General features: G+C 35.5%; 2 protein-coding genes across 2 annotated transcripts; one reads left to right on the top strand and one right to left on the bottom strand.

The window, feature by feature from the left end:
- Positions 1–210: 210 nt before the first annotated feature.
- On the bottom strand, positions 211–13,929 carry LOC127710737 (potassium voltage-gated channel protein Shaw-like). The gene is made up of 2 exons (XM_052216690.1): positions 13,168–13,929; positions 211–1,574 (listed from the first exon to the last, which is right to left on the bottom strand). The coding sequence occupies exons 1-2, from the start codon at positions 13,810–13,812 to the stop codon at positions 516–518; spliced, it is 1,704 nt and encodes a 567-aa protein (XP_052072650.1). The 5' UTR covers positions 13,813–13,929; the 3' UTR covers positions 211–515.
- Positions 13,930–15,771: 1,842 nt separating this feature from the next.
- On the top strand, positions 15,772–26,851 carry LOC127712927 (uncharacterized). Its single transcript, XM_052219518.1, has 6 exons — positions 15,772–15,779; positions 17,517–17,795; positions 20,138–20,461; positions 21,110–21,265; positions 24,179–24,299; positions 25,754–26,851. Exons 1-6 carry the CDS (start codon positions 15,772–15,774, stop codon positions 26,528–26,530), a joined length of 1,665 nt encoding a protein of 554 aa, XP_052075478.1. The 3' UTR covers positions 26,531–26,851.
- The last annotated feature ends 546 nt before the right edge of the window (positions 26,852–27,397 follow it).

Genomic DNA, 27,397 nt, shown 5'->3' with positions numbered 1-27,397 from the left:
TTTTACACTATCATATCGTCTTTTCTCTTTTCGACATTGTGTTGTCTCTCCTTCGACTTATGGCTTTTAGAGATCAACCCTCCCACCCCACCCACCCCTTGATTCTTCGTTTTGTCTTAAATATACTTACGTGTATTAATCAAGGATTCATTATTCCTCTGCACTGTTGTTTTTTTTTTTGTATTTTGGTTTAAGGCATTTAAAAACACATAGTTTAGGTTCATTTATATATAATACAAATCTGACCTCATAATATACTTTCGTTCTGTCAAAGCAATAACATTATTTTAGATGTTTGTGTAAATAAATATAACAAACAAACACACACACACACACATCATTCTAAATTTACCACAGCATTGCTACAGCTAAATAAAATCTTCACAGCATCACATAAAAATTTGTTAAACAAATAATATATTCTTTGCATAAAATTTAGTTACAGCATGCCATGTATGCATGTACTGACAACATTATATAATTCATTTAATCGTAACAAACAACATCAATATATATTATATACATTCCTCTATATCTGATCCCAGGTAGTCTTTTGAAACAACAATACTCACTTTGTTTATTGGCGGTATTCGCATTCGGTTTCGTGGAGGAGGTTCTGGCGAACTAGATCTGCTTTCTGGAGAGCTTGCTGAAACTTCAGAACTTTTCACTGAAGGTCCTGGAATACTTGTTTGACTGTTATATTCTTCTTCAGATGATGGTAGTACTGGCTTTGGTAGCTCTAAATTTGAAGTATCTACGTTCGTTTCGTTAACGTCAGTGGAAAATCTCAGGCGATAGTAAGCATGAAAGTTGCTAACAATTATCGGTACGGGCATTTGTATCATAATTATCCCCAATACAGCACAAAAACTGCCTACAATATAACCAAGCCACGACTTTGGGAACATATCTCCGTACCCTACCGTTGTCATGGTTATCAAAGCCCACCACATACCGTGAAAAGCATTTTCAAAATTATCAGGTGTAAAAGCTTCGGCGCAATATATAAAGCTAGCGAAGATAGTAGTGTTAAAAACCACAAACACAAGAAGAAGTGAAAGTTCTGGAACACTACTCTTAATTGCAAGATAGAGTATCCGCAGTCCTTGGTGGTGCTTGATGAAGCGGAATATTCTTAACACTCGAAAAATTTCGATCGCCTCTATAATTATAAACAGTGTGACGCCGTTTTTCGTATGCCAAAACGTTCCATGTGTTATTTCTACGAATAAAACCATCCATGCAGGCAAAATATAAAGCATATCTATCAGCGTTGTAAAGTTCTTTAAGAGTCTTAATTTCCATGGACATACCACAAATCGGAACACAAATTCCACTGTAAAGAAAATCAGACAAGCCAATTCGATAATCTGTAACACCGGATGTGGCACTGTATTCAACAATTTTTTAATTTTAGGAATCTCGTCACTTGCAAGTTCCTGTGTCTCGTTTGTGCAGCATCCAAATCGGTATATAGACTCTTCGAGTGAGACACGACACTCTTCCAAAGTGGCACAAAAGAATGACAATATAGAAATCATTACTAAGATCATGTAAACGGCATGCCAAATCTGAAATGATAATGATAAGAATACTCAATTTCAAGGCATAATCTGGTCGAACAAATTGCTCTAAAAATGAAAACAACACGTTAAAAATTTCATGCGTCCGAAGAACTTTTCTTGATTTATTTTCACCAGGAACGCTCAAAGCCGAATATTTGAGCCAAGATGTATAAGAACCGAAACAGTTGAAGGGCTAAATGACCAAAAGGGACATAAAAATAGCCAAATCCATCAAAGGTCAACTTTGGCTGAGGGAGTTGAAACCGTAGTTTCTTTATAATTTCAAAAATTATAAACGGACAATTTTAGAAAGTTTTTTTTATAAATCATGTCAGTATTGAAGTACTGAATACTAAGCTGATGATACCCTAGGGAACTGACAACACGTTATAAATTTCATGCGTCCGAAGCGCTTTTTATGGATTTACCTTCAACAGGAACGCTCAAAGCTGAATATTTGAATGCCAAGGATGTATACTGAAAAAGGATTGTTTTTTTTTTCAAATTTGCCAAATTGTAGTGTTTATCTTGCTTGCCACATAGTAAAATAAATAAATCAAAAAAATTATCAACACAATAATTTTTTTGATCCCTGAAGTCTTAAAATATAATTCCAGAGGGAAGTAAGAGTTAGTATTCAAATCCAGAATTAGTGCATATGGAAAATTGTAAGTGGGCATTTCTGTCTCATATAAAGTTTTTATCTAGGTTTTATCTATTTGCATACATTAAGTCGTCATACGAAGCAAACTTTAAAGCTTGTTATAGATTTTAGAGCAAAGTAATTACAATTTGTAATTTAATTTCTTGCCATCGAAAATGTTTGTTCGCATTTTTTGTTCACAATTGTCGTATGAATGCCTTACATTATCACATTATTTTGACACGATAGGTTGATGCGCAAACAGTGATTTTATACTGCATAGTTTTAATCTGCGTTTTTGTATTTTTTTTATCTTCCCTTCACCTAAATGTATGATCGTGCAATGGACCAATAACAGGGTCCCGGGATTTAATGTTATGAAAAAAACAATTGAGAATGCCTTTCAGACATCATCTTAGGGACGGAAACTTGGTTAAGCGACAAAATCAACACAAGTGGAATTTTCCCTCCAGAACTTGTTTATGATGTCATACGAAGGGACCGCCATACTAACGCCCATGGAGGAGTCCTCATAGCTGCAAAGACACCACTTGGACTTAGCCATCTTAAAGTCGGGGAAAGACACTGAACTCATATCTGGGAACATCAACATAGACCAGAAAAAGAAAGCCATAATAACTTGTCTATATAGGCCACCAAATAGACTTGATCAACAAACGGCAAACAACGCAATACAGGACATCACTGATCTACGCAATAAACACAAAAGTAGTATTTTCATCCTTGGTGGAGATTTCAACTTACCAGACATCGACTGGAAAAGTTACACAACACAGGGTACTCAAACATCAAGAGACATTATTAATGCAGCCAACCTTAACATTCAACAGATGGTAGACAAACCAACCAGGGGGGACAACACCTTAGATGTGCTGTTTACATCTCATCCAGGACAACTCAATAGATGTAAAACCCTACCACCTCTTGGGAACATTGACCATGATATAGTTCTTCTTGACTTTTCACACGGCTAACAAAAACCTAACCAGCAAAAGAGAAAATTTATCTATGGAAAAAAGCTAACATTACCATGATAAATCAACACCTCAAAGAAGAATACAACATATTTCAGAATACAGATTTTGAGGATATAAACAGCCTTTGGACCAATATAAAAGGCTTGATTTTAGATACCATCAACCAACACGTACCAACCAGGAACACATTATCAAAACATTCTCATCCATGGATGAACTCAGATCTTAGACGACTAAGTAATAAAAAGCAGAGGGCTTATACCCTGGCAAAAAGCAGTGGTAAAACGCGTGACATGAAGAGATACAAAACTCTGAAACTACAGAAGGAGTCTAGTCAAGCACACAGTTCTTACATGGAAGATGTCGTAAGCAGCGACTTGGAGAAAAACCCTAACAGATTCTGGTCATTTGTGAAGAGCCGGAAACAAGATGCATCCCAGATTGTGACCTTGAAGTCAAAAGATGGCTTCCTCCATAGTGACACAGATACTAAGGCATCTACACTGAACCAGCAATTCCAGTCAGTGTACACCATAGAAGATACCAGTACATTACCTGACCTAGGTACTAGTTCACATCCCATCATGGACAATATCATCATTCATGAAAGAGGCGTATACAAACTCCTAAAGGGACTCCGACCATTCAAAGCGACAGGCACAGACGAAGTTCCAGCTAATATTCTTCAACAGGCAGCAGAATCACTAGCTCTTATCTTACCCGGATGTTTCAGCTTTCCCTGGACCAGGGTAAGATTCCAGATGAATCGCGCAAAGCGAACATCGTGCCAATCTACAAGAAAGGGGAGAAACACCAACCCTCAAATTACAGGCCTGTCTCATTGACATCTATATCATGCATACTGTTAGAACATGTTATACACAGCACAGTAATGGATCACTTTGATCGACACCCCATTCTATGTGACGAGCAACATGGATTAAGCCGCCAATCCTGTGAGACCCAATTAGTTGTAACAATAAACCAGATTGCAAAAAACATGGACCAGGGGCACCAGACAGACATCATTCTACTGGACTTTTCAAAAGCCTTTGACAAGGTACCACACCAACGCTTGCTCTTGAAAATGTCACATTATGGGTCAAAAGGTACAACGTAGAGCTGGATAAAGGACTTCCTGAGCAGCAGAACTCAGTCAGTTGTCCTAGAAGGACATACATCTGCTCCTTTAGATGTTCTATCTGGAGTTCCACAAGGGACAGTCTTAGGTCCTCTCCTTTTCTGACATATATCAACGACATGCCAGATTGTACATCTTCAGATGTAAGATTGTTTGCGGACGATAGCCTGGTCTACAGGTCTACAGGAAAATTAGAAATCCTGATGATGCAGCAACTCTCCAGAGAGACCTCACTGCCCTGGAAGAATGGGAACACAAGTGGCAGATGTGTTTTCATCCAGAAAAATGCACTGTCATGAGGATCTCTAACAAGCGTCACACCCTGCAAACCACTTACACCTTGCACGGACACCAACTAGAAGTTGTTGACAGCGGAAAATACCTTGGAGTTACCATTAGTCAAGACCTACAGTGGAATAAACACATACATTACACCACCGGAAAAGCAACCAGGACCCTCGGTTTTCTCCGCAGGAACCTTGGCCATTGTAAGCCATCTGTCAAAAACACAGCCTATTGTGCACTGATCAGACCATCGATCGAGTACGCTGCCACAGTGTGGGACCCCCATCAAACCACACTGATCAAAGACCTCGAACGGGTACAGCGCAAAGCAGCAAGATTTGTATACAACCAGTACACGGACACTTCCCTAGTCACTGGACTATAAGACCAACTCCAGTGGGATACCCTAGGCCTACAGCAAAGACGAATGAACCAGCGACTTGCCCTTTGCTACAAGATCCAGAACCAACTAGTGGAGATACAACCAGCTATCTACTACACACCTGGGGACAGCAGAACAAGGGGTGGCCATAGAATCAGACAGATCAGAGCAACAAAGGAAGTTTACAACAACTCCTTTTTCCCGCGCTCTATAAGAGACTGGAACCTACTGCCAGACACAGTAGCAGCTGCAGCAACACTTGAAGAGTTCAGGGCCAGATTAGCCAGTGTGCCCTGGACCTCAAGTATGAGGTCAACTCCTTACCGGAAGAAGAAGAAGAGGTGCGGATCCAGGATTTGATGTCAAAAGGGGGCGCTGCTCAGAATTAGTATATGAAGGACTATATTTTTGACAAAATTGGCTGTCATTTTACTTATATTTTTTTTTATGGGGGGGGGGGGGGGGGGGGGGGGAGGGCATGCCAGGTGAGCGTGATAAAGTTTGCTGTTGGCTACAAAAATGTAGAAAGACAGATTCCATCACCGGATCTCGTGAAATACGACACTCCGCTCTCGACTGTTCAATTTCAAATATTTAAAACGTTCGGCAAGCTTGAATGGAGAAATATTGTGACACACACTTCAGTATGAAAATAAGCTAATGTGGTATGACTGCCAATGAGACAGCTACCTGACCTAGGTACTAGTTCACATCCCATCATGGACAATATCATCATTCATGAAAGAGGCGTATACAAACTCCTAAAGGGACTCCGACCATTCAAAGCGACAGGCACAGACGAAGTTCCAGCTAATATTCTTCAACAGGCAGCAGAATCACTAGCTCTTATCTTACCCGGATGTTTCAGCTTTCCCTGGACCAGGGTAAGATTCCAGATGAATCGCGCAAAGCGAACATCGTGCCAATCTACAAGAAAGGGGAGAAACACCAACCCTCAAATTACAGGCCTGTCTCATTGACATCTATATCATGCATACTGTTAGAACATGTTATACACAGCACAGTAATGGATCACTTTGATCGACACCCCATTCTATGTGACGAGCAACATGGATTAAGCCGCCAATCCTGTGAGACCCAATTAGTTGTAACAATAAACCAGATTGCAAAACACATGGACCAGGGGCACCAGACAGACATCATTCTACTGGACTTTTCAAAAGCCTTTGCTACAAGATCCAGAACCAACTAGTGGAGATACAACCAGCTATCTACTACACACCTGGGGACAGCAGAACAAGGGGTGGCCATAGAATCAGACAGATCAGAGCAACAAAGGAAGTTTACAACAACTCCTTTTTCCCGCGCTCTATAAGAGACTGGAACCTACTGCCAGACACAGTAGCAGCTGCAGCAACACTTGAAGAGTTCAGGGCCAGATTAGCCAGTGTGCCCTGGACCTCAAGTATGAGGTCAACTCCTTACCGGAAGAAGAAGAAGAGGTGCGGATCCAGGATTTGATGTCAAAAGGGGCGATGCTCAGAATTAGTATATTAAGGACTATATTTTTGACAAAACAATTGGCTGTCATTTTACTTATAATTTTTTTTATGGGGGGGGGGGGGGGGGGGGGGCATGCCAGGTGAGCGTGATAAAGTTTGCTGTTGGCTACAAAAATGTAGAAAGACAGATTCCATCACCGGATCTCGTGAAATACGACACTCCGCTCTCGACTGTTCAATTTCAAATATTTAAAACGTTCGGCAAGCTTGAATGGAGAAATATTGTGACACACACTTCAGTATGAAAATAAGCTAATGTGGTATGACTGCCAATGAGACAGCTACCTGACCTAGGTACTAGTTCACATCCCATCATGGACAATATCATCATTCATGAAAGAGGCGTATACAAACTCCTAAAGGGACTCCGACCATTCAAAGCGACAGGCCCAGACGAAGTTCCAGCTAATATTCTTCAACAGGCAGCAGAATCACTAGCTCTTATCTTACCATCCACAATATTCAAATGACGTGGAACAATTATAGGCTTTCTTACGGCCTTCAACAATAAGAAAACCCCAAACCATATAGTCAGCTATAAAAGGTTAAAAATGTAAGTAAACATGGATAACTGTACATATATTGCAATATATTATTATTATTTTATTGTATTAAGCAAAATCAATATTAGTACAGATAAAAAACAACATAAAAAAAATATAACTACGATTTCAATGAATTTACATAAACTATATTTCTTTTCTTGTTGAGCGTCAAGGTAACCAAAAGGTTTTTACTTGTATTCATTAATTGATAGTATTTTTTTTCAAAATTAGTGTATTCTAACACCATATCAATTCATACCGACTGTAGATATAAAATTGATTGCAGACATGCATATCTTGTACGGAGTGGCTATTGTTCCGGCTGCTAGTCAGAAGAATACTTGGTAAAAATCTCTATTTTCCTGGCTATCCGTTTGCGCACGCGCAAATGTTTAATATCATTTGACGACTTCAATTGGATCAAACTTCAAGGAAATGATAGATTCATGGTTTTCTTTAGGAATCACAGGTGTCCATTAAAGCCATAAATCACTGACCTGACTCCTAATCTTGCAGGTAGTTCATAGGTAGAACATAAAAGAGGAGAGGCATTTTTGGCCACCATTCCATTTGAACTTGAGCAAGAAAGAAGTTTGAATATATGGTGTATACAATGAAGTAATGAAATAGAGAATAGAAATGGTGAATGTGTCAAAGAGACAACAACCAGACCAAAGAGCAGAAAACAGCACAAGGACACCAATGGGTCTTCAACACAGCGAGAAAGTCCCGCACCCGGAGGCGGGCTTCAGCTGGCCCCTTAACAAACATGTGTACTAGTTCAGTGAAAATGGACGTCATACTAAACTCCGAAACATATAAATGAACTAAAATTAAAAAAACATATAGTCCCAATTCGCAGTGTTTGCACGAAAAAGGGGGGTGTAATTGTGTGTAATTACATTCTCCACTGGATCCTACAATAACCACTTAACCAAAAACATTATGCATTATTTTCATGTATGGCCGGAAAAATAGCATAATAGCAGAGAAAAGCTATTCTTCCGGATGGCCGGAAGAATAGACTTTTTCTATTTTTCCAGCTAGCCGGAAGAATAGCCGCTGCCTAGTTTGTAAGTTTCGTGCTAAAAACGCAAGTGACTTAGCTCATTTGTTAACAAGAAGCCCTCTCGACTTCAAACAAAGACAAGTATAGTGACAACGATGTTAAAATGGTATAACAGACTAACCAATTTCCGCACAAAAACATGGTTTGGGGATTACAAACGTATCCAATAAACTTTTGATATTGACATGGAGAAAAGATACTAGCGATTCTAATATGACGTTCTTATTTCGCTTTAAAAACAAAACCGCGTTCTAATGTCAGACCACAAAATATGTTTGACACATGCGCACAAACAAACGGTTTACATTCTCGGTATTTTCATCTTTATCCTTATAAAACATATATATTAAGGCTGCTTATACATGTATAAAATTAAACTATATATTGTTATCAAAACAACATATATTTACTCTGATTTTAGTTTTTAAACTTATTAAATATGAAAATGTAATGTACATAGTACTCGATGGGGACAAAACGGGAACAACCAGATATTTCCAAGGTATTTTCGTACTCTTCGCCCTATACAAATACCGTATTTGTCCTATTAGAATCGAAATAATTCCATCATGTCATGCTCTATGCTCATTTTAACATGGGTAGGCATTATACTATACTTGACCATATTTTACACTTTGCTAAAATACATAACATGAAGGAATTATTTCTTAAGTATAATGCCTACCCATGTTAAAATGAGCATAGAGCATGGCATGAAAGAATTATTTCTTATACATCACTAATTCGATTTTTACGAATATGAAGTTATGCATGGATGCAATGAGGTACTCCTCATAACAGATCTTAGGTCGGTTCAAACCAATTTTTCATTGATTCTGTGTGGATTCAAAAATATATTTGTAGAACTATATAGTAAATAATGATATATCTTCAAAATAAATACAAGTTGGAAACTTTTGTCTGTTTCTAAAAATAGACCGAGATTAAAAAACTGTCAAAATAGGTCCAATTTGGGTACCCTCACTTTATATATATAATTTATTTTGAGAACCGGGACCCAGGGCTCGTTTTCTGAATAAACTGCAAACTGACATGCATCTTGAACTCAGATATTCAATGTCACAGAACCCAAATTGCACACATTTAGCAAAAGTAGCAGCGGAAATCTTACAAGTTTTCTTAGAGACTAAATAATTTTAAATATTTTCATGATTTGACATTTTGCGCGTCTTTCAACATAGCTAAATATATTTAAATACACACAAAACGTTCACAGTATATATATATCAACCTGGAAAAAGTCAAATCTACGGAAATGTCGCCATGCGACGTCCACGAAAAGTCAATTTCTAAAAATGAACAATTGAAATATGTTACAGGCATCCATTTCTAAAAATGATTAGTAAGCATGGACTATTGTCAAATTGTTCTGAGTATTTGGAGAAATGAAACAAAATAGATGTGAATTCAAGCATGGATGCAATTTGGGTACATCTCATTACAGAATTATGGATCGTTTGGCGGTCGGTTCAAACTCATTTTTATATGATTCAACATAGATTCGAAACTAAATTGGTTTAAATATATAGTAAATAAGGATACATCTACAAAATAAACACATAATGGAAACTTTTGTCTGGATCATAACTAAAAGTAGGTGAAAAAATGTCAGAATATGTGCGATAGACTATTTTCATATAACCGACATTTGACTCAGAAAAATATAATTCTTCGACAGGTTACATACTACATATGTGATAGAATATCCTGGTACTCGGTCAGATAAGAGCAACCAAAAGAAGTAAAATCAAACATATAATCGGTGCATTTTGGGGGAAAGTTAACTGTTTTTCGCTGATTTTGTCGTGTATAGAAAACATCAAACAGTTAATTTTACCCTCAAATTGTACTGATTGTAATATTAATTTTACTTCTTTGAGTTGCTCTTACATGATGTCCTGCCACAGAACAGGTAATCTCTAAGGTATATGTAACATGTTGGAAAAAATATAAACTCCGGAGTCAGAAGTCGGTAATATGAAAATGGTCTATTTTGTATCCTCGCGTTAAGGATTAGAGATTAACCCTCACACCGAAATATATCCGCTTTATAAGAAACAAACCTTAGCTGCATTAGATGAGGACTGATCATCTAAAAATCCCCAAATACGGATCCGCAAATTAGAAATATTTTTGGTGACTTGTTTGGTCTGTGAGCTGTAGATATTTGGCCGTACTTTCATTTCTTGTTGAAGACTTTCTTCGGAAGCAAACTCAGCAAAATCATCCTCCACCACTTTTTTGCAACAGTCAGTCATTTCGGAATATTCAATTTGCCAGTATGCAAGTTCCGATTCCACCAAACGATAACATACATTATGTGGTATATGAAGCTGCCCGGATTTGTAGTAATCCAAAATGTAATGAAACAAAACTGGATTTCTGTCGAAAAAGTAAGAGTTCGTACTTTCTTCATAGGAACCACTGGTTGTGTCCAAATCTGCTAGTCTGGTCTTTGGAAATCGCTTAAAATGATCTTTACTGGTTTTAAAAACTTCTCCTCCAACGTTTATAACAATTGTGTTACTTTTCTCTTCTTTAGTATTTTGTGTCATTTTTTTTATCAAATCTTTCCATCCCATACTTTTTCCTGGAAGGGGGCGCGTATGACTGGCCATTGAATAGCAAGCCATCTTGTTAAATTGTCGATATTGTACTTTTATAGACCTTTGTTACATCAAAACGCAGCTCTTATACAACGGGCGGCCATTAAAAGTTATGACGTCACTGAAAACGTTGACTTTCGCCGCCGCGGTTTAATCATTATCTTTTTGCCGCGATTTTAAGGGCATGCGAAACAGAAGAGATCTGACATTGACCCTTCTTGAAATCTTGACACAAAGTAAATGCCGAGTACGCACTCTCGTAAGATGAAGACCATGACTTATACTTCTCGATATATTTCAGATTAATTGTGCATTTTTAAGGTACAACCCGAAAATCTTATTTTTCATTACTTTTCCGATAAAAAAAAACCAACATAACTTTTAAACGGAAATATATGTGTATGTCTTCTTTATGTATGTATGCCACCAACCACATTGAGGTTAAACTGGGCATTAAACGGGTTTATTCCCGGTTGTCCCACTTTAAAAAAAAATAGAGTTCTGATGGTCCCACATCAAAAGTTTTGATTTCCTGGGAGCAATACATTTGCGCGCATTCATGTCAACAGTTATTATTTTTGAACATATTTGTAATTTTGAATTATATATTTTTTTTCGCTTTGAATTATTTAATAATTATATATTAAGGGATCCTCCATGTAATTTTGTGTCTCTTTAAATTATTTTAAAATTTCAAAACCACCACATATATCAAACTAAGAGGGCTTGGTGCATTAACAGTTGTACGAAGACGTGAGATAGAGAAAACAGAGTATCTGAGGGGGCAATTCCGAAAATACCAGCATAGAGTAGTTGACTGAATTTATTTTCTTAAAGCAATGGCTTCAAAAATTCAGCACGTACATACAGGTAAAATCGGCACTTTTACTCTTCAGATTTGCCTATGTTTATATATTTTGATCTTTAAATACGTCCAGGAATGCATGTGCATAATAAAACGGACTTATCCTGCTCAAAACCCTCTTCCTTCTCCTCGTCGGTGAGCAAGGGACTATCTGTAGACTAACGGAAGGGGTACTCGTTAATAGTTAATAGTTAATAGATAATCTACCCTAGGTATTTTTTTGCAACTTTGATTAAATATTCTTGAAGTCGTGCACATTCGACTGCAAAAGAAAAAAATGGGGAGAATGAGCTTACTTTTCTATAGCTAAACAGAAAATCTTTGTTTTAAATGTAACATGTGCATATTTTACCGGCCTTTTCCGTTACCTATCAGTCTATATCTTTACAGGGGTTGTACACATATTTTAATCGAGAGCGTAGTGCTTATCGATCTTAAAATTCGTTCAGTTCAAAACATTTTTCTTTATAAAAAAAAATCTGATTAAGAAATAAATTTGAAGTTTACACTTATCTAAAATAGAGACTGAGTATTGTGTATGTATTGGCCTCTAATATCATATTATAACACATCCTTTGCTTGTGAAAAATATTTTGATAAAAAGTGTTTTGCACTTCAGCTTATCTTTTCTTCATACAGTCAAAATTATGTTGCCAATGAGTACTGCAATACTAAGGCATGACGATCATAATTTTTCAATGGGGGTGTTTCGATCATGCATTTAAAGCGGAAAACAGAAAAAAGTGCTTTCATAAGTAGAGCGGTCTTTTGAGAACGGCAACTGACCGGTTGCACATGGGACATTCTTCTGGTTATCCTCTTCTCTGTCATATGACCGTTCTGGTTTTTTTCAAAAACACTACTATTGAGTGCCGCAGGTGAGGCCCAAGGCCAATGATTTTTTTTCAACGGATAAAATGACCCCCCCCCCCCCCTTTCCCAAATTAAATAAAAGTGGTAAAAAGTCTATTCAAGGTACACGCGTTAGTAATTATTGGTTGACCCAGAAATGTAATGACGAAACACAGACCAAGAACCAGAAGTGTACGCCGTTTCAAAAAGTATTACATATTTTTTGCAAGAGGAGACACGATTGTTAAAGTATCACCAATGAAAAGTGTCATCTGTAGAGTTTCAATAGTTAACGTGTAAAATTTTATATAAGAATGGATTATACCAAATTAATTTTTGTTTTGATATTAATTTAACCTCTGATTTGACTATGCATATATAATGTGAGGGTAGCCATGCAGTTAGCACCCAATTTTGACCGTTTTTTCGTTTTCATTTCTTTAAGAAACAAAATTTTCATTAATTTATTCTGTATTTTTTGTAGATGTATCCTTATTTACTATAATATAGTTCTACAAATTAATTTTGAACTCATACTGAATCATAGAAAAACGTGTTTGAACCGAACAGAAAGAGCCGATTTGGTTCGCTCCTTGTTTTTATGTTACTACCCTAACTTTTTATCATAGAATACACACACACTTATATATATATCAACAACTTACTCACCTTAGCGCTTTTTGACGATGTAAAATCGTCCAAAAACTCCCAGATGCGAATTCTCCAAGATGAGTAATCATAACGATTATACGTTTTACTGTGAACACTATAAAGGTTATTTGGAACGTTCCTGACTTCATCTATCAATGCTTCATATGATGCTATTTCATTTAGAGACTCTTCCAAATATCTTCTGCAACAATCGGCTAAATTTGAAAAGCCCAGCCCCCAGAATGACAAGTCATTTTCAATTTGCCGTACACATACATCACGAGGAATGTGCATTACTCCGTCTCTATAGAAATCTAAAATGCACTGGAAGATAACAGGATTTCTGTCAAAAAAGTAAGATTTTGTTTCGGAATCATAATTTGGGCTTGTAGTGTCAAGCTCTGAAAGCCGTGTTCTTGGAACGTTGTGTAAAGTACCTCGGTAAGTCTGGAATATTTGTCCTCCGACGTTTATTTTAACTACTTCGCCAGTGGCTTGAACAAACCTATTCAAATGTGCAGCTAACTGCAATTGATAATTTGATAATTGTGGATGTGCGAGTGAATGTCTTGAACTACCTGTATGAAGCGGCCCTCTATCGTCGTGACCTTGAAAAGTTGATTTTCGTCGTGTTGGCAAGGACAAAAAATGAGTCAGAGTCATTCTCTTTCCAAATTCGATAAGTCATTTTCAGTACCTTTGTAGCGTTTCAGACAAAACATGAATTTTTCTGATTTTACCCTTTGTCCTTACAATGTTTGTCTAAGATGGGCGCGGCCATTTATGATTTCATTTTGCTTTCGAAACCTGACGTCACACAAAAATTCAAGCATAACGTCGCAATTAGATGTCATATTTGTTGGCGCTCTTAAACATTGTAATCAAGACGTTAATCTTTGACGTCTCGACAATAGAGCTATGCACGGCGGAGATTATTCTCTAATTTCAAATTATTATCAAAATTCCATAACAGCAAAATTTCAATAATACAATATCCGTATTTTCATGCCAGAACCGAAGTACAGGCAACAGAGCTTATGATACCCATAAACCTTGCACACTATAAAAGCCTTTTATCGATTATTACTTAGCTTAACGTCATGTGGCAAATATCCCATGTATATTCTTGACATTTTCATAATTAATTACATTTATACAATACTTCCTCTTTAATAGCTATAACTGATTGTATAAAGAAAACCTTTGTGGGATGAGCAATACAAAACAAAACTTATTCAACATTCTAATTTCATAAACATAATGATCTACTCATTGGCATTAAGAATTCGATCACGTTTTTTTTTCTTCGGAAAAGACTGTCCAAAAATTAAGAAACATTTTTAACTAAAAAATATAATATCTACAATTAGAGTAAATGTATATTTTCATCGCATACTGAATATGTTACTGGGGAGGTGTGGCCATGATATACACACGTGCTAGTATATTCTAAATTGATTGCTGTTCTTATTTTGATCGTTGCTGGAGAGTTAAAGGTTGCAGGAAAAAGACTATCAGCAAATCCAGTGCGGCTCCAGTATTTCATATAGATTATAATTAACAAAAAATGAAAAAAAAACTTGAGGGCAGTAACCCGAAGTTCTTAAATAATCAATTATCTTACCTCCTATACATTTCGAGGAATATGATTGGTTAAAAGCAACCGCGTGGAGACTGTGTATATTCCATATTGGGTTTGTAGGCGGGGCTTATTTCAATACACGGTTAGCCTGGCATCCCGGCCCGATCTAGCTGCACGTCGCAAAACCAAAACCAAAATTCTATAGAATGAAAAACTAAGTATAGATTTTCGTAAGAAAAAAAAACTCTTTATTTATTCCGGAGGTACAAAATGCAAAAAGTATGCGTGCAGTAAGGTCTTCAACAGCAATGGAGTTGAAATGAAAAATATTTCGCTATTTTTCGTTATCTGTAGTAAATTTTAATAATGAAAGGGAGCCATGAATTAAGGTCAATAATTTCGTGGGTAAATTGTGAAAGATAATGGTTATATCTACCGGCATGTTTTGGGAAAAATCTCTTCAAACAAATAAACGCACTATATATAGAATAAGGAGATGTGGTATGATTGCCTATTAAAGACAACTATCCACCAGAGACCAAATGACGTACCGTATATGTAACGAAATGTCACTGTATGGCTTTCAACAATGAGCGAAACCCATACCACAACGCAAGCTATAAAAGGCCCCGACATAACAAAATGTAAAACAATTCAAACGAGAATAAAACAATTTCGATTTATGTACAAAACTTCAAACGAAAAAAAAAATATGATGATAGCCTTTTGTGAAGTATCAGGCGACATAATCGTACATCTTCCAAGGATCCTCATCGGAACAATTTGCATTTATCCTTAATCTTTTGAATATTCAAATTCAAATAAATTCTACAAACTTTTCTTTTGTGAATGAAAGCAATTCTAGCACGTACATATATATAAACTTACTATTTCTAATGAAGAAAATATAGTAGACGATATAAAAATAAGAAGATGTGGTATGATTGTCAATGAGACAACTCTCTATCAGAGACCAGATAACGTAGAAAGCTAGCAACGATCAAAACCCATACCGCATAGCAAGCCATGAAAGGCCCGAAATGACTAGGTAAATCAAATGAAACGAGAAAACTAACGGCCTGATTATGTACAAAACAATAAACGAAAAACAAATATGATATACAACAACAAAAACCAACCACTGAATTACTGGCTCCTGACTTGGACAGGCACATACAGAATGTGGCAGGGTTGAACATGTTCGTGGGCGCTCCAATCCTCCTCCAAACCTGGGACATTGGTGTAACAGCTCAACAGAACAACACTATAAAAAAACAGTTGAAATGGGCTTAACTCATCAGATCGATACGTTACAACAACGACTAAACGGAAAGCTGCTACTGAATACCACACGTATATATTTTCTCCATAAGGTTCCAAAGAAACTGAACACTCTTCGTTTTATATCCACATACAGTAACAATTAACAAACATTTCTGTTCATCTGGCTAGTGCCCGTTAAGGAACTCCTTATGAGGGGCGGACAGGGTAAAGGAAGACAGGAAGAGAGGGGGTGGGAGAAAGGGGAAAGGGACGGGAGAAAGGAGAGAAGAGACGGGAGAAAGGAGAGAAGAGGCAGGAGAAAGGAGAAAAGGGAGACAAAAATTTATATAAATATTAATAAAAGTGAGCTGGAAAATAATTATTCTATTAAATTGAAAATTAAAAGCTTCAAGAAAGTGCAAATAAATTCATAGTAACGAAAGCAACCTCATTAAATTCTCTGAGCGTCGTCATTAATTCATTATGATCTCTTATATACGGAGAAAGACTGAAAACTAACAATTTCAAGAATTTTATACTGAGTCCTTGCATGGTTCTACAATTTGTGGATACCTGTATCTTGGCATTGCACAAGGTCATATTTTTCTCTGCTGTTTATAACATCTCTAAACCAAATCCATTAGATGTTGGATGTGTACTGATCGATAATTAAGTCTTATATGCATGATTATTTTTATTAGTTGCTAGTGGCTTTGAACTAGCTGTCAGTAACTGCGAGTACTCTCAGATCTGTACTTTAAGTTAGTGTATTTGTGTTGTTGGGATGTACAAGTACCCGGCCACGTCCACTCTGTGTTTTTGTTATGTGTATTTCTATTTGTTTCCATCTGATGAGTTAAGCCTTTTTCAACTGATTTTGCTAGTTCGTTAATTCTTATGGTGTACTGTTACACCACTGTCCTAGGTTAGGGGAGCGTTGGGGTCCCACTAACATGTTTAAACTCGCCACATTCTGAATGTATGTACCTGTCCCAAGTCAGGAGCCTGTAATTCAGTGGTTGTCGTTTGTTGCTGTGTTACATATTTGTTTTTCGTTAATTTTTTTAACATAAATTAGGCCGTTAGTTTTCTCGTTTAAACTGTTTCGAATTTGTCATTTTTGGCCGGCTTTTATCATGTACAAGAATTACGGACATTTCAAGGCGAGATAACTCGTGTTACTTTTCTATTCTGGTTCCCATCTTGTTCTCATCGTCTGGTGACCAGGAGATATTTTATACAATTATCCCGAAGTGAAATAACTTTTAAGGGTTGACAATTTTGGATATTCATCGCTTCTAAGGGGCCACAATTGTTTTATTATACCGAACTAACAGTGGAAGGGCATTTTGAATCATTGTAAAAGCACTTACCCTTGAGTCAGTAACAAACACAAGTTGACGTTCAAAAATAGATTAGACCACTTGCACATTAATCGGCGTTTCGCTTTCAAATCTGCAAAATATATCGACCGTAAATAGGTGGGGCAAAATACGTCACAGTTTTTGCTTGTTTACCATAGCGATTCCACAAAACAAATTGTTTCATTCTGCTATTCTATTACAATCACGGTGTTATCTTTTAAATCATTGACAATTTCAAAGATTCAGCTGTATTTACGAGATAGAGGAATAGTGGCAAATGGTTATAAACAGAGAGATTTGGCCAGTTTAGCTGAGGCGGTGGAAAAATTGAAGATTCCGTATGATCCCAATTTTCTAGCAGACGACGTCGACTCTACCCTACAAGATCGCCTGAGAAGAGCCGGTTGTAGTTTTTCAGACCCGTTTACCTTAGAAAGGTAATTAAGATAATTTTCTATTCATTTCTATGGCTTTTACCCTACTCTGCATACTTATTTAAACCGGGTTTTGACCGTTTTTTACTAAGGGGGTCCCAACGCGTGGCTATCCACGTAGAATATGTATGCCCATACTAAACTTGCCATAAAATTAACCAAAATTCGTACCTTTACTTAACTTAAAATTTTTATTATATCCCTTGTCGTTTGAATGAGTTATACAGTCAAAATAAGTCAGAAAGTCATATTTTCGGCCTTCTTTTAATTTACGGGCTCCCAAACTATATAAAAATATGCTCAACTAAACTTTACCCAAACCCATACCTTACCATGACAGTAGCCCTAAATATAAAACCTTACTTTAACCTAGAACATCACATATATGCTAACAACATTGACCATAAATGAACCCTAAACCTAAAGTTTTTTTTTCATGATTTACCTAACCCATAACCTGAACATAACACTGTCTTCCCTAGAAGCTAACCCTTAGAACCTAGTTTCAACCGTAACCCAAAAGTTAAAAGTACCAATAACCACTGAAAATAGGTTAAACCTAATCCTTACACACAGGGCCATGTACCGCAACCATATATAGCATAGCACCAGTCCCATCTTTAAAACCTAACCCTTACATTACCAAACCATACATAGCACATGTTAGTCACATCCCTTAAACTTAACCCTTACCTAACCCAACCATAGCACAACTTGTGCCACAAGTCCAACTCTACCATACATGCCATATCACTAGTCCCATCCATAAAACCAACCTCTGTCTTAACCTTAAAACCTAGTTGTAACCCTAACCATAAATAAACCATATATAACCCTAAAGTACTGGGATCCCTAAAGTAAAAGAAGGGTCATTCTTCCTTACCTGTGTGTCTGAAGCCAATTACTAAAATACATTTTTCTAGCAGTATAATGAAATCATTTTTAAAACTCATATTATTTCAGTATTTTTTCAAAAATATGATTATTCATGTCAGTCCAAAACAATTTTATTAAGGGAGCTACGATTTCACTTTGGGTGGGTGGGTGGGGGTTAGGCTAGGATGAAATTTGAAAAAAAATAGGCATGACAGAAGTTTTGAGTAAAAAAAAGGCGGGTTAAGGCACTTTGCAAAAAAAAAGGCAGGCTATGACAATTCATGTAAAAAAAAGTCAGGATAAACTAATAAATAAAAAAGGCAGGACCGTATAGAGTGAAAAATAAAAAAGCAGGACAGAGATTACAATTTAAAAAAAATGCAGGACAAAATTTTCCCCCACCCCTTAACTATCAAATAGCTCCCTAAGAAGAAACAACCCTACATATATGCAAACTTCTAAATATTGAAAACTTTTAAGACTTTAAACTTTTTAAAAAATAATAATATGACAATAACTGTTCAATTTTCTATAAACTTTTTCCATTAGAAGTAAATAGACTCAGTTCAAAAGAATATCCATTTATAGCAATTTTACATTATAATTAAAGGGATAGCCCATGGCCCCTAAAATTTAGTCGTTCAAAACATGTAGCTATTACATTTTTTTATACAATTTTACTTGATCAATAAGGAAGCAGGACAAATCGCCCCACTGGCAAATCGCCCCACTTTTTCACTAACTCGCCCCACTTTTAAAAAAATCGCCCCAAACTGGTTTACCAACTCGCCCCACTTTTTCAAAAATCGCCCACTTGTGAAAAGGGTTAAATCCTGTTAATTTTTCTCCTGCCAACTCGCCCCACTTAATGAAAAAAAGGTAAAATCTAGATGAATATATAATTTTCAGGTCTGCCAACTCGCCCCACTTAAATGAAAACTTATCTACACAGAACGCAAATTTATTAGATTATTATTATTGAAATTAAATATCTTTAATATAAATATTAACTGCCAAAAACTTAAGAATTTTAGGGTTTAATGAAATAAAGTCATTGTATGAGTAAACTTTTGAATTGCAAGAATTAAGCGGATATATTACCACAATTATCATAATTTTTCCACATTGATTTTCTTTTTATTTCAAGTCCAACAAATTCATGTACAGTAAGTATATAGATTAAGATCTACTTAACATTTTGTTGTACATGTAATATAATATATCATTAAACATCTATTTAGAAAATACTTTATGCATTTTCATATGTATAAGTATATATAACTTTCAACTGTCTAGTATATATAACTTTCAACTGTCTGAACTGCATGTACTGGCGAGGGCTCATATTCCCAATCAGTATTTTTCACCTTACTATTATACATGTCTTACTAGAATTATCTGTTAATCTGTTAATTTCATACCAGCAATGAATTCTGTAGTGTTAATTTGAAAACCTTTTATTTTTTCAGATATGTTGAAGATTTTTCTGGTGTACCTGACTTTTCCTTGTATGACATTTTCAATTATTTGTTGTTGCACCGTTCAGATTACGATAAAAAGAAGTTGAAAGCTTATAAGAGTGCAGAGGACTACCGCTTGTTTTACGATGGACATGTCCAGGAAATGAAAGTCAACTACTTAAAAGATGACAGCTCAGTTTGTGTTTTTATTGGAAAGGTGAGGCCAACACAGAGGGCAAAGACGTTGACTGGGAAGATGACCTACCAGTGTTGGTTTGTTGTTGAGAAGACTCTAGGTGATGTTAAAGCAGCTTACTGTGAATGTCCAGGAGGGTAAATATAAAAATATTATATTTGACAAATTCTCGACCCACTATAGTTTCTATTGTAATATGAAAATAAGAAGATGTGGTATGATTTCCAATGAAACAACTCTCCACAAGTGACAAAATGACAGGGAAATTAACATCTATAGATAACCGTACAATCTTCAACAATGAGAAAAACTCAAAGGGAATAGTCAGCTATAAAAAAATTGAAATGACAAATGTAAAACAATCCAAAGAAGAAAGCTAATGGTCTGATTTATGTACAAAATAATGTAAGAAAAACAAATATGAAATATTTCAACAAACAATGACCCTTTTATTACAGATTCCTGACTTGGGACATGCACATACACAATGTGGTGGGGTTAAACTAGTTTGTAAGTACATTTGTATGACAGCCTCAAGTGCAGGGTGATGAGGTAATATTTCATTGCTATTTGTCAAAACTCAAGGTTGGTTTTCTAGCTTCTGTGTCCAGTATTTGGCAGGTAGAAGTTAACAATTCTGCTGATGTAATTTGATGACGTGCAATCTAAAACGCTCATGTTTAGTTAACCGTAAAAATCTATAAAGATATTAGTATTATACAGATCATTTCACAAATGAACATGTATGCATGTACTAACTTTCTCTTAATACAATTTTATTGCAGTGCTGATGGAGCTTGTCGTCATGTTGCAGCATGCTTATACGAGTTGGAGGCATTTGAGAAGAAGTCTGTTACTGACGGTCCTTGCCAGTGGAAGAAACGAAAGAGGGAACACGATGAACCAGTAGAGGTGGAACGAATGAAGATTATCAAGCCAAGGTTTTAACTTTATCATTTTTATCTTTAGCACTGGTAAAATGAAAAAATTAATAAAAATATTCTAGATTTCCCTCATATATTACAGTATTTAGTATATATAGAATAATACATGGCAAAATCCGTATCGCATGCTGTATCACCACCAGAAACCAATATCAGTCCCGAGAGCCGAAGGTCCCGATCGAGGGCTGATATTGGTCAAGTGGTGATACAGCATGCGATACGGATTTTGTCATTTATTATTCTGTTTATCATATATTTAAATAGAATCAGATTAATGTCATATACGTTTTTTTTTAAATCGTCGGAAAATATAACAAACAAAAGAACATAAGGATTTTCCTGTATTTTTCCAGGTGACTTAGTTTTTTGTTATAGACTTCCTTATTTGCTTAATATCCACATCGTAATGTCCCCTACAACCTTATTACATGCTCAATATAGAGCTATGAAACTCGCAAATAATATTCTTTAAGACCATGTATTTAAAAGCATTCACTAACAATAGTGTCAACTGTTCCCTCCTGCAGAATACAACCCACCTTCCCAATATTTTTTACTACAATCTGAACTCATTTGTATACATAAATATGGACAACAATGTTACCATGTATCATCTATTCAAATATTATTAACAGACAAACAGGGGATTCCTATATACACAGTCATTGGACAAAAGTGAGTTCCCACTAAAAAAACTTATTGTATCTATTTTATACAAATCGCTTATAAAGTTCTACTGGGTAATATTTTTTTGGAAAAATATAGATTTTAGTTCAAATGATATGACATTTCTTGAGTGGAAATTCACTTTTTTCCTATGCCAGGAAATACAGCAACTGGACGTCATAGGTCAAACGTTGACGTCATTTGATTTATGATGTCACGCCAGGTATGTGATACAGATTTAGCTATGCGATACGGGTTTAGCTATGCGATACGGGGTATGCGATACAGGGTATGCGATACAGACTGGAAAAAAGAACCTTTATTAGATATACAAAATTGCTATATTTTGTACTAAATATATGATAAATACCAGGGGCGGATCCAGGATTTTTGAAAGGGGGGGCGAAGTATGTAAAATTGTTTTTGACCTTTTTTTGGCTAAAAAAACATAAATTACACTTTTTAACGGTTCCTGACGTGGGGCATGTATATTATATAGTTAAAGTGTAAGGGTTGAACATTTTTGATGCCGTATTCTCCCCATTATTATAAAATGAATAGATGGATCCAAAGCTATGTACAAATATATTTGATGTGGGATTTGTCAGTAAAAAATGGACATAGAAAATTCTCGTTTGTTGTATGTTTAGTTAGCATATCTTCACAGATTTCTTGTTGTAAACAAGATATACGCCGGGCTATTCAATGAAATTTACAATACGACCGACACGAGTTAAGAAAGACAAACAAGCAATTTCTATCCAAATGTTTGGTTGAAATGTTTCACCCAACAAGGTAAGTGAGGGATTCCAAATCAACCAAAGGCTACGAATGAGTCTAAAATGGCAACGAATTTAGGAACGACGGTCGACAAATGGAGACATAAAGGCCAAGCAGGCAGGTTGCAGTCGGGCCTTGAAAAAAGTATTCAATATATCAGTTCGGCGAAACAGACATTCCGGTCAGATATGGGAATTACATGCAAACCCCTGGCCACAAAAAAAATTAAGACCGTTTTTTATTCATCATGTTCATTTAATGCTAAATAATTCTGTTGGAAATTTTCAAAAAAGTGGACAAGATTATTGATTTCAATCCAGATACGACTAGAATTTTTGTTTAAGGCAAAAATCAGGGTCAGAACTTTTTCTCTCAAATATCTCAGAGTGCCCTTTCAAATCAAATGGTCCGTACCTTAGACTTTAAATCTATCTAGAGCTTACTGACTGGGGATCATTATTCAGCTATGTTATTAATAGGCTGGGGCGTGTTGGGTTAAACAACGGTTTTCGTAGGTAAATAATATTGATGTGGAAATTTTTTTTTCATGAGAGTGTAATAGGGTATTACTTTCTGTTTGGTGGAATTGTGAAATAGAAGTCAATACGTTCTTGTTCAATCCTTTGTCGCTTTGAATGTGTCATGCTTGTCATCCTCAGCCTCGACGCACTGGTCAACCCCACCGTAGCAAATCACATGACTTTGACATAATCAATAATATATTACAGTAAATACGAGCGAAAAATATCTTTATAAGTAAAGAATTGTCGCATAAAAATTAAATACACGGGAAATGGCAAAGTTTACGAAGTCTAGTCTGATTAATCATTTTACAAAAAAAAAAAAAAAAAAAAGTGCAAGCAAAGGCGGGGGCGTACGCCCTCTACGCCCCCCTCTGGATCCGCCACTGAATACATGTATATCATATATATATGTTACACACAGATCGACATCTGGCCTCGAATCTAAAAAAAAACATTTCAATGCATATTTTTTTTATATATTTATTAGGAAGTTATTTTAATAAGAACTTTGTTTTCATTTTTCTTGTCGCTAAATAGTCTTCTTGTTGCTAAAATATTCTTCTTGTCACTTCTTGAAGTTTCTTTCGCTACTGAAAACCTTGAAATCCTAAATACATCCCAAGTCAGGAGCCTCTAGCCTTTGTTAGTCTTGTATTATTTTTAATTTTAGTTTCTTGTGTACAATTTGGAGTTTAGTATGGCGTTCATTATCACTGAACTAGTATATATATTTGTTTAGGGGCCGGCTGAAGGACGCCTCCGGGTGCGGGAATTTCTCGCTGCATTGAAGACCTGTTGGTGACCTTCTGCTGTTGTCTGTTCTATGGTCGGGTTGTTGTCTCTTTGACACATTCCCCATTTCCATTCTCAATTTTATACAATGCCAACATTTAATGCTTTACCAATAAATACATTTAAATATTGTAATATCCCAAAATAGGAGGATGGAAGCATGTGTATCATCAGCAGACCATGTAGTATCCAGTTTTGATCCTAGACAGATGGTTGACAGAGCTGCAGAAGACGAGAAGATAAAACAGTTTGCAAGTAAATTAGCACAGGTATAACAACAAATATTTTAACAACACGCCCACCGGTTTTATTGGTGGATACACTATACATTCAAGTACAGCGCCCTCTAGCGACTCCTCTTGAGGTTTGATACTGTCCAGATATCTTTATTATATTTAATTTTTAAACCTCAAAATGAAGTCTTGAGCAGAACTCGTGTCCATTAAAAATAGGTATCATGGTGCTTACACATGGTGCATAGTTATAGCATACACCAACCATTCTTGAGAAGTTAAAGGACTGACAAAATTGGACAGTAACATTTACAAATTCAAAAATATTAACAGCAAAAAATTAATCAAAATAATATTATTTTGTGCCAGACATTTTTGTAACAATATAACACACTTTAATACTACTCATATTTTAATTAATTTTTATTAACAGTGAAAGCTTTATTTAATACTGCATTACTGTTCTTAAATGTTCAATGCAATATCAGTATTTTTTAAAATTTTTGCACTGCAGCACATATATATATATTTATTTCTTATGCAGCAAAAATACTGCAATCTGATTGTTTATTACCCCGCTGTAGATAACACCCCATCCTTGTTCACCCGGGGATAAATAAAATTTTGCCAAAAAATTTAAAAAAATAAAGTTTTGCCAAAATAAAGAAAAAAATATAAAATGTAAAAAAAAAAAAATTTAAATGTAGAAAAAAATAAAATAAAAAAAATTTTACACTGGAAATTTTTCATTACCACTTTTCAATTTTACATCCTCGTTTAAAAATGAGTAAAGGAATTGTTCATAAGAAATAAATTCATTATCTTGGTGTAATCAGGGGTGTACGGAATTTTACACCCCTGATTACACCAAGATAACTAATAATATGCACCATGTGTAACCTTTTTAATTTACAACTTTAAAAAAATTAATTCTTATTTCTAAAAAAGTTAGTATAGAAAAGGTAACAATTTAGTTTGTGAAATTTATGCTTTGAATTTTTTTCAAGTTTATCATTGATAGGAATTTGCAATCAATTCAGCAATTTCAAAACTAATTTAAAAGGTTTTTAAGACAGTTTATAAAAAAATAATTTCTGCTCCTGGCTTTAACAAAACACCACAAAGCCAGTAAAGGTAAAAGTTAAAATTATAAACAAAAAACAAAGAATATCAACAAATTCATTTTTTATTACTTACCAACTCTGAAAAAAATAGCATTAGTAAGAACACACCCTTAAACATTGTGTAAATTTTTCATATTTAATTTTCTTTTTAAATTTTTAACAACTTACTTTTAAGAAAATACATCATATATTGAACAAAAATATTAAAATCATTAAAATGTCCCTCTCACATAAAAATCATACAATATATCTTGTACCATTGTCTAGATTTTCAGTTAATATTTTTCTTCCAATTCTTAAATTCAACAATGTTTTTTTTTTCCTGTAAAATATATAACTAATGCTTTGGTTACTTTTTTTTAATAGATAAATCCAGAGGCAAGAGCACTAGAATTTCTACCCCATAAACCAGTAGATGTGTTACCAATGGACTTTTCAGAGGCAATGCAGGACTTGACAATTCCTACTAAGGCTAAGTATTTTAAAGATAAGTATGTATGTTTAATTGATAATGAAGAGGATATAGTTGAAAAATTTATGGCTAGCTTATCATTCAGTTCAGATGATGTGATGCTTATATCAAAGGCAACTCAGGGCCAGAGTAGCAACAATTTATGGTTCACTATGAGGAAAGGTTTAATTACTGCTTCTAACTTTCAGGCTATAATGAATAATGAGGACCCAGATCTTATTTGCAGCCGAATTATAGGTAGTGAATCACTTTCTGCAAAGAATAAATTCCAGGAAATGGCCTTAGACTGGGGTAGACGCAACGAATCAAAAGCCAGGAACCTATACCAAACAGCTCATGGATTGAAAAGGAATAAATGCATAACTGAAACTGGTTTGGTGGTAAATCCGAAGTATCCATGTATAGGTTGTAGTCCAGATGGAGTGATCAGCTGTCTGCCATTTGCAAAAGGTGGAATTGCAAGAGTTGCCCCCTTCAAAGCCAAGAGATCACTTATGGTGAATCCACGGTCAGCCATAACCTCATCGCCAAACTCCAGTTTTTCCAAGAACCCAGATGCTTGTGTAATCCTGCGGTCTGAAACTGCCCCTGACCACAACTTTGACAAGAAACAGAATGAACCACTTGGTGTTATACCTACCAGAAGTTTTAATGTATTATTATGCTTATAACTTGACCAAGTGATTCTCTGGGCAGAAGGTAATGAGGGTTTTTGAACAAAAAATTCAGTGCAATCTATAACTACTCTGGTTTGAGGGAAATACTTAAAAGATTTTGGCATATTTTCCTTTATTTGGTCTTTAGTGGGCCACTTGATAAGAAAATCCAGTTCCTTCCGCAAAAACACAATCCATGTGGTAAAGATCCTGGAAACAGTTGAAGAACTTATACACAACATATCTGCTAAAACATCTGTGTCCAATCCCTTCCTCAGTCGTACAAGGCTCATCAGGTACTCTTCCCAAAGTTTCAACTCCCTTAATGCTCCCCTTTTCTGTTAAAAAAAAATTCAAGAAAAGACTTTATACATCAATTGTCCAATAATGAGATTTGTTAATTTTTTATTGTTTATTACTTATTTTTGGTGATTTTCATCATTTTTCTGGCTTATGAGATTTAACATGTTAAAGCCAGGGGCAAAATATCTAAATAAACATATCGAATATGGCATTCTAAATAATATTATTAAAAGCCCAACTGACATGTTTAAGATAACATGTACTATTTTTTGGAACTATTTCACACGGAAAGTTAATTTAATCATAACATATGAGATGAATTTTTGTTTGTTTCCACAGAAAATTTCTGTAAATGCATATAATATGGCTATTTTTCATAATTTTAATCTTTGCTTTTATCTGCCTTTCTAATTAAAAACAACCAGTTGACATGGTCCTTAGTCTTATATGTAATAATAGTAGGGTATGTTTACACGAGTTCTGCTCATGACTTGGCATAAAGATACACGTGATATTTTTTCAAATAAATTGTAATGTTCAGTAAACCCTGAAAACTGTTACTTTTCATCATTGGTAATT

The sequence above is a fragment of the Mytilus californianus genome, unplaced genomic scaffold, assembly GCF_021869535.1.
Source record: "Mytilus californianus isolate M0D057914Y unplaced genomic scaffold, xbMytCali1.0.p SCAF_8, whole genome shotgun sequence".
NCBI lineage: Eukaryota > Metazoa > Mollusca > Bivalvia > Mytilida > Mytilidae > Mytilus > Mytilus californianus.
Note: the sequence above shows the minus strand (reverse complement) of the source record. Positions and strands in the feature narration are given on the sequence as shown.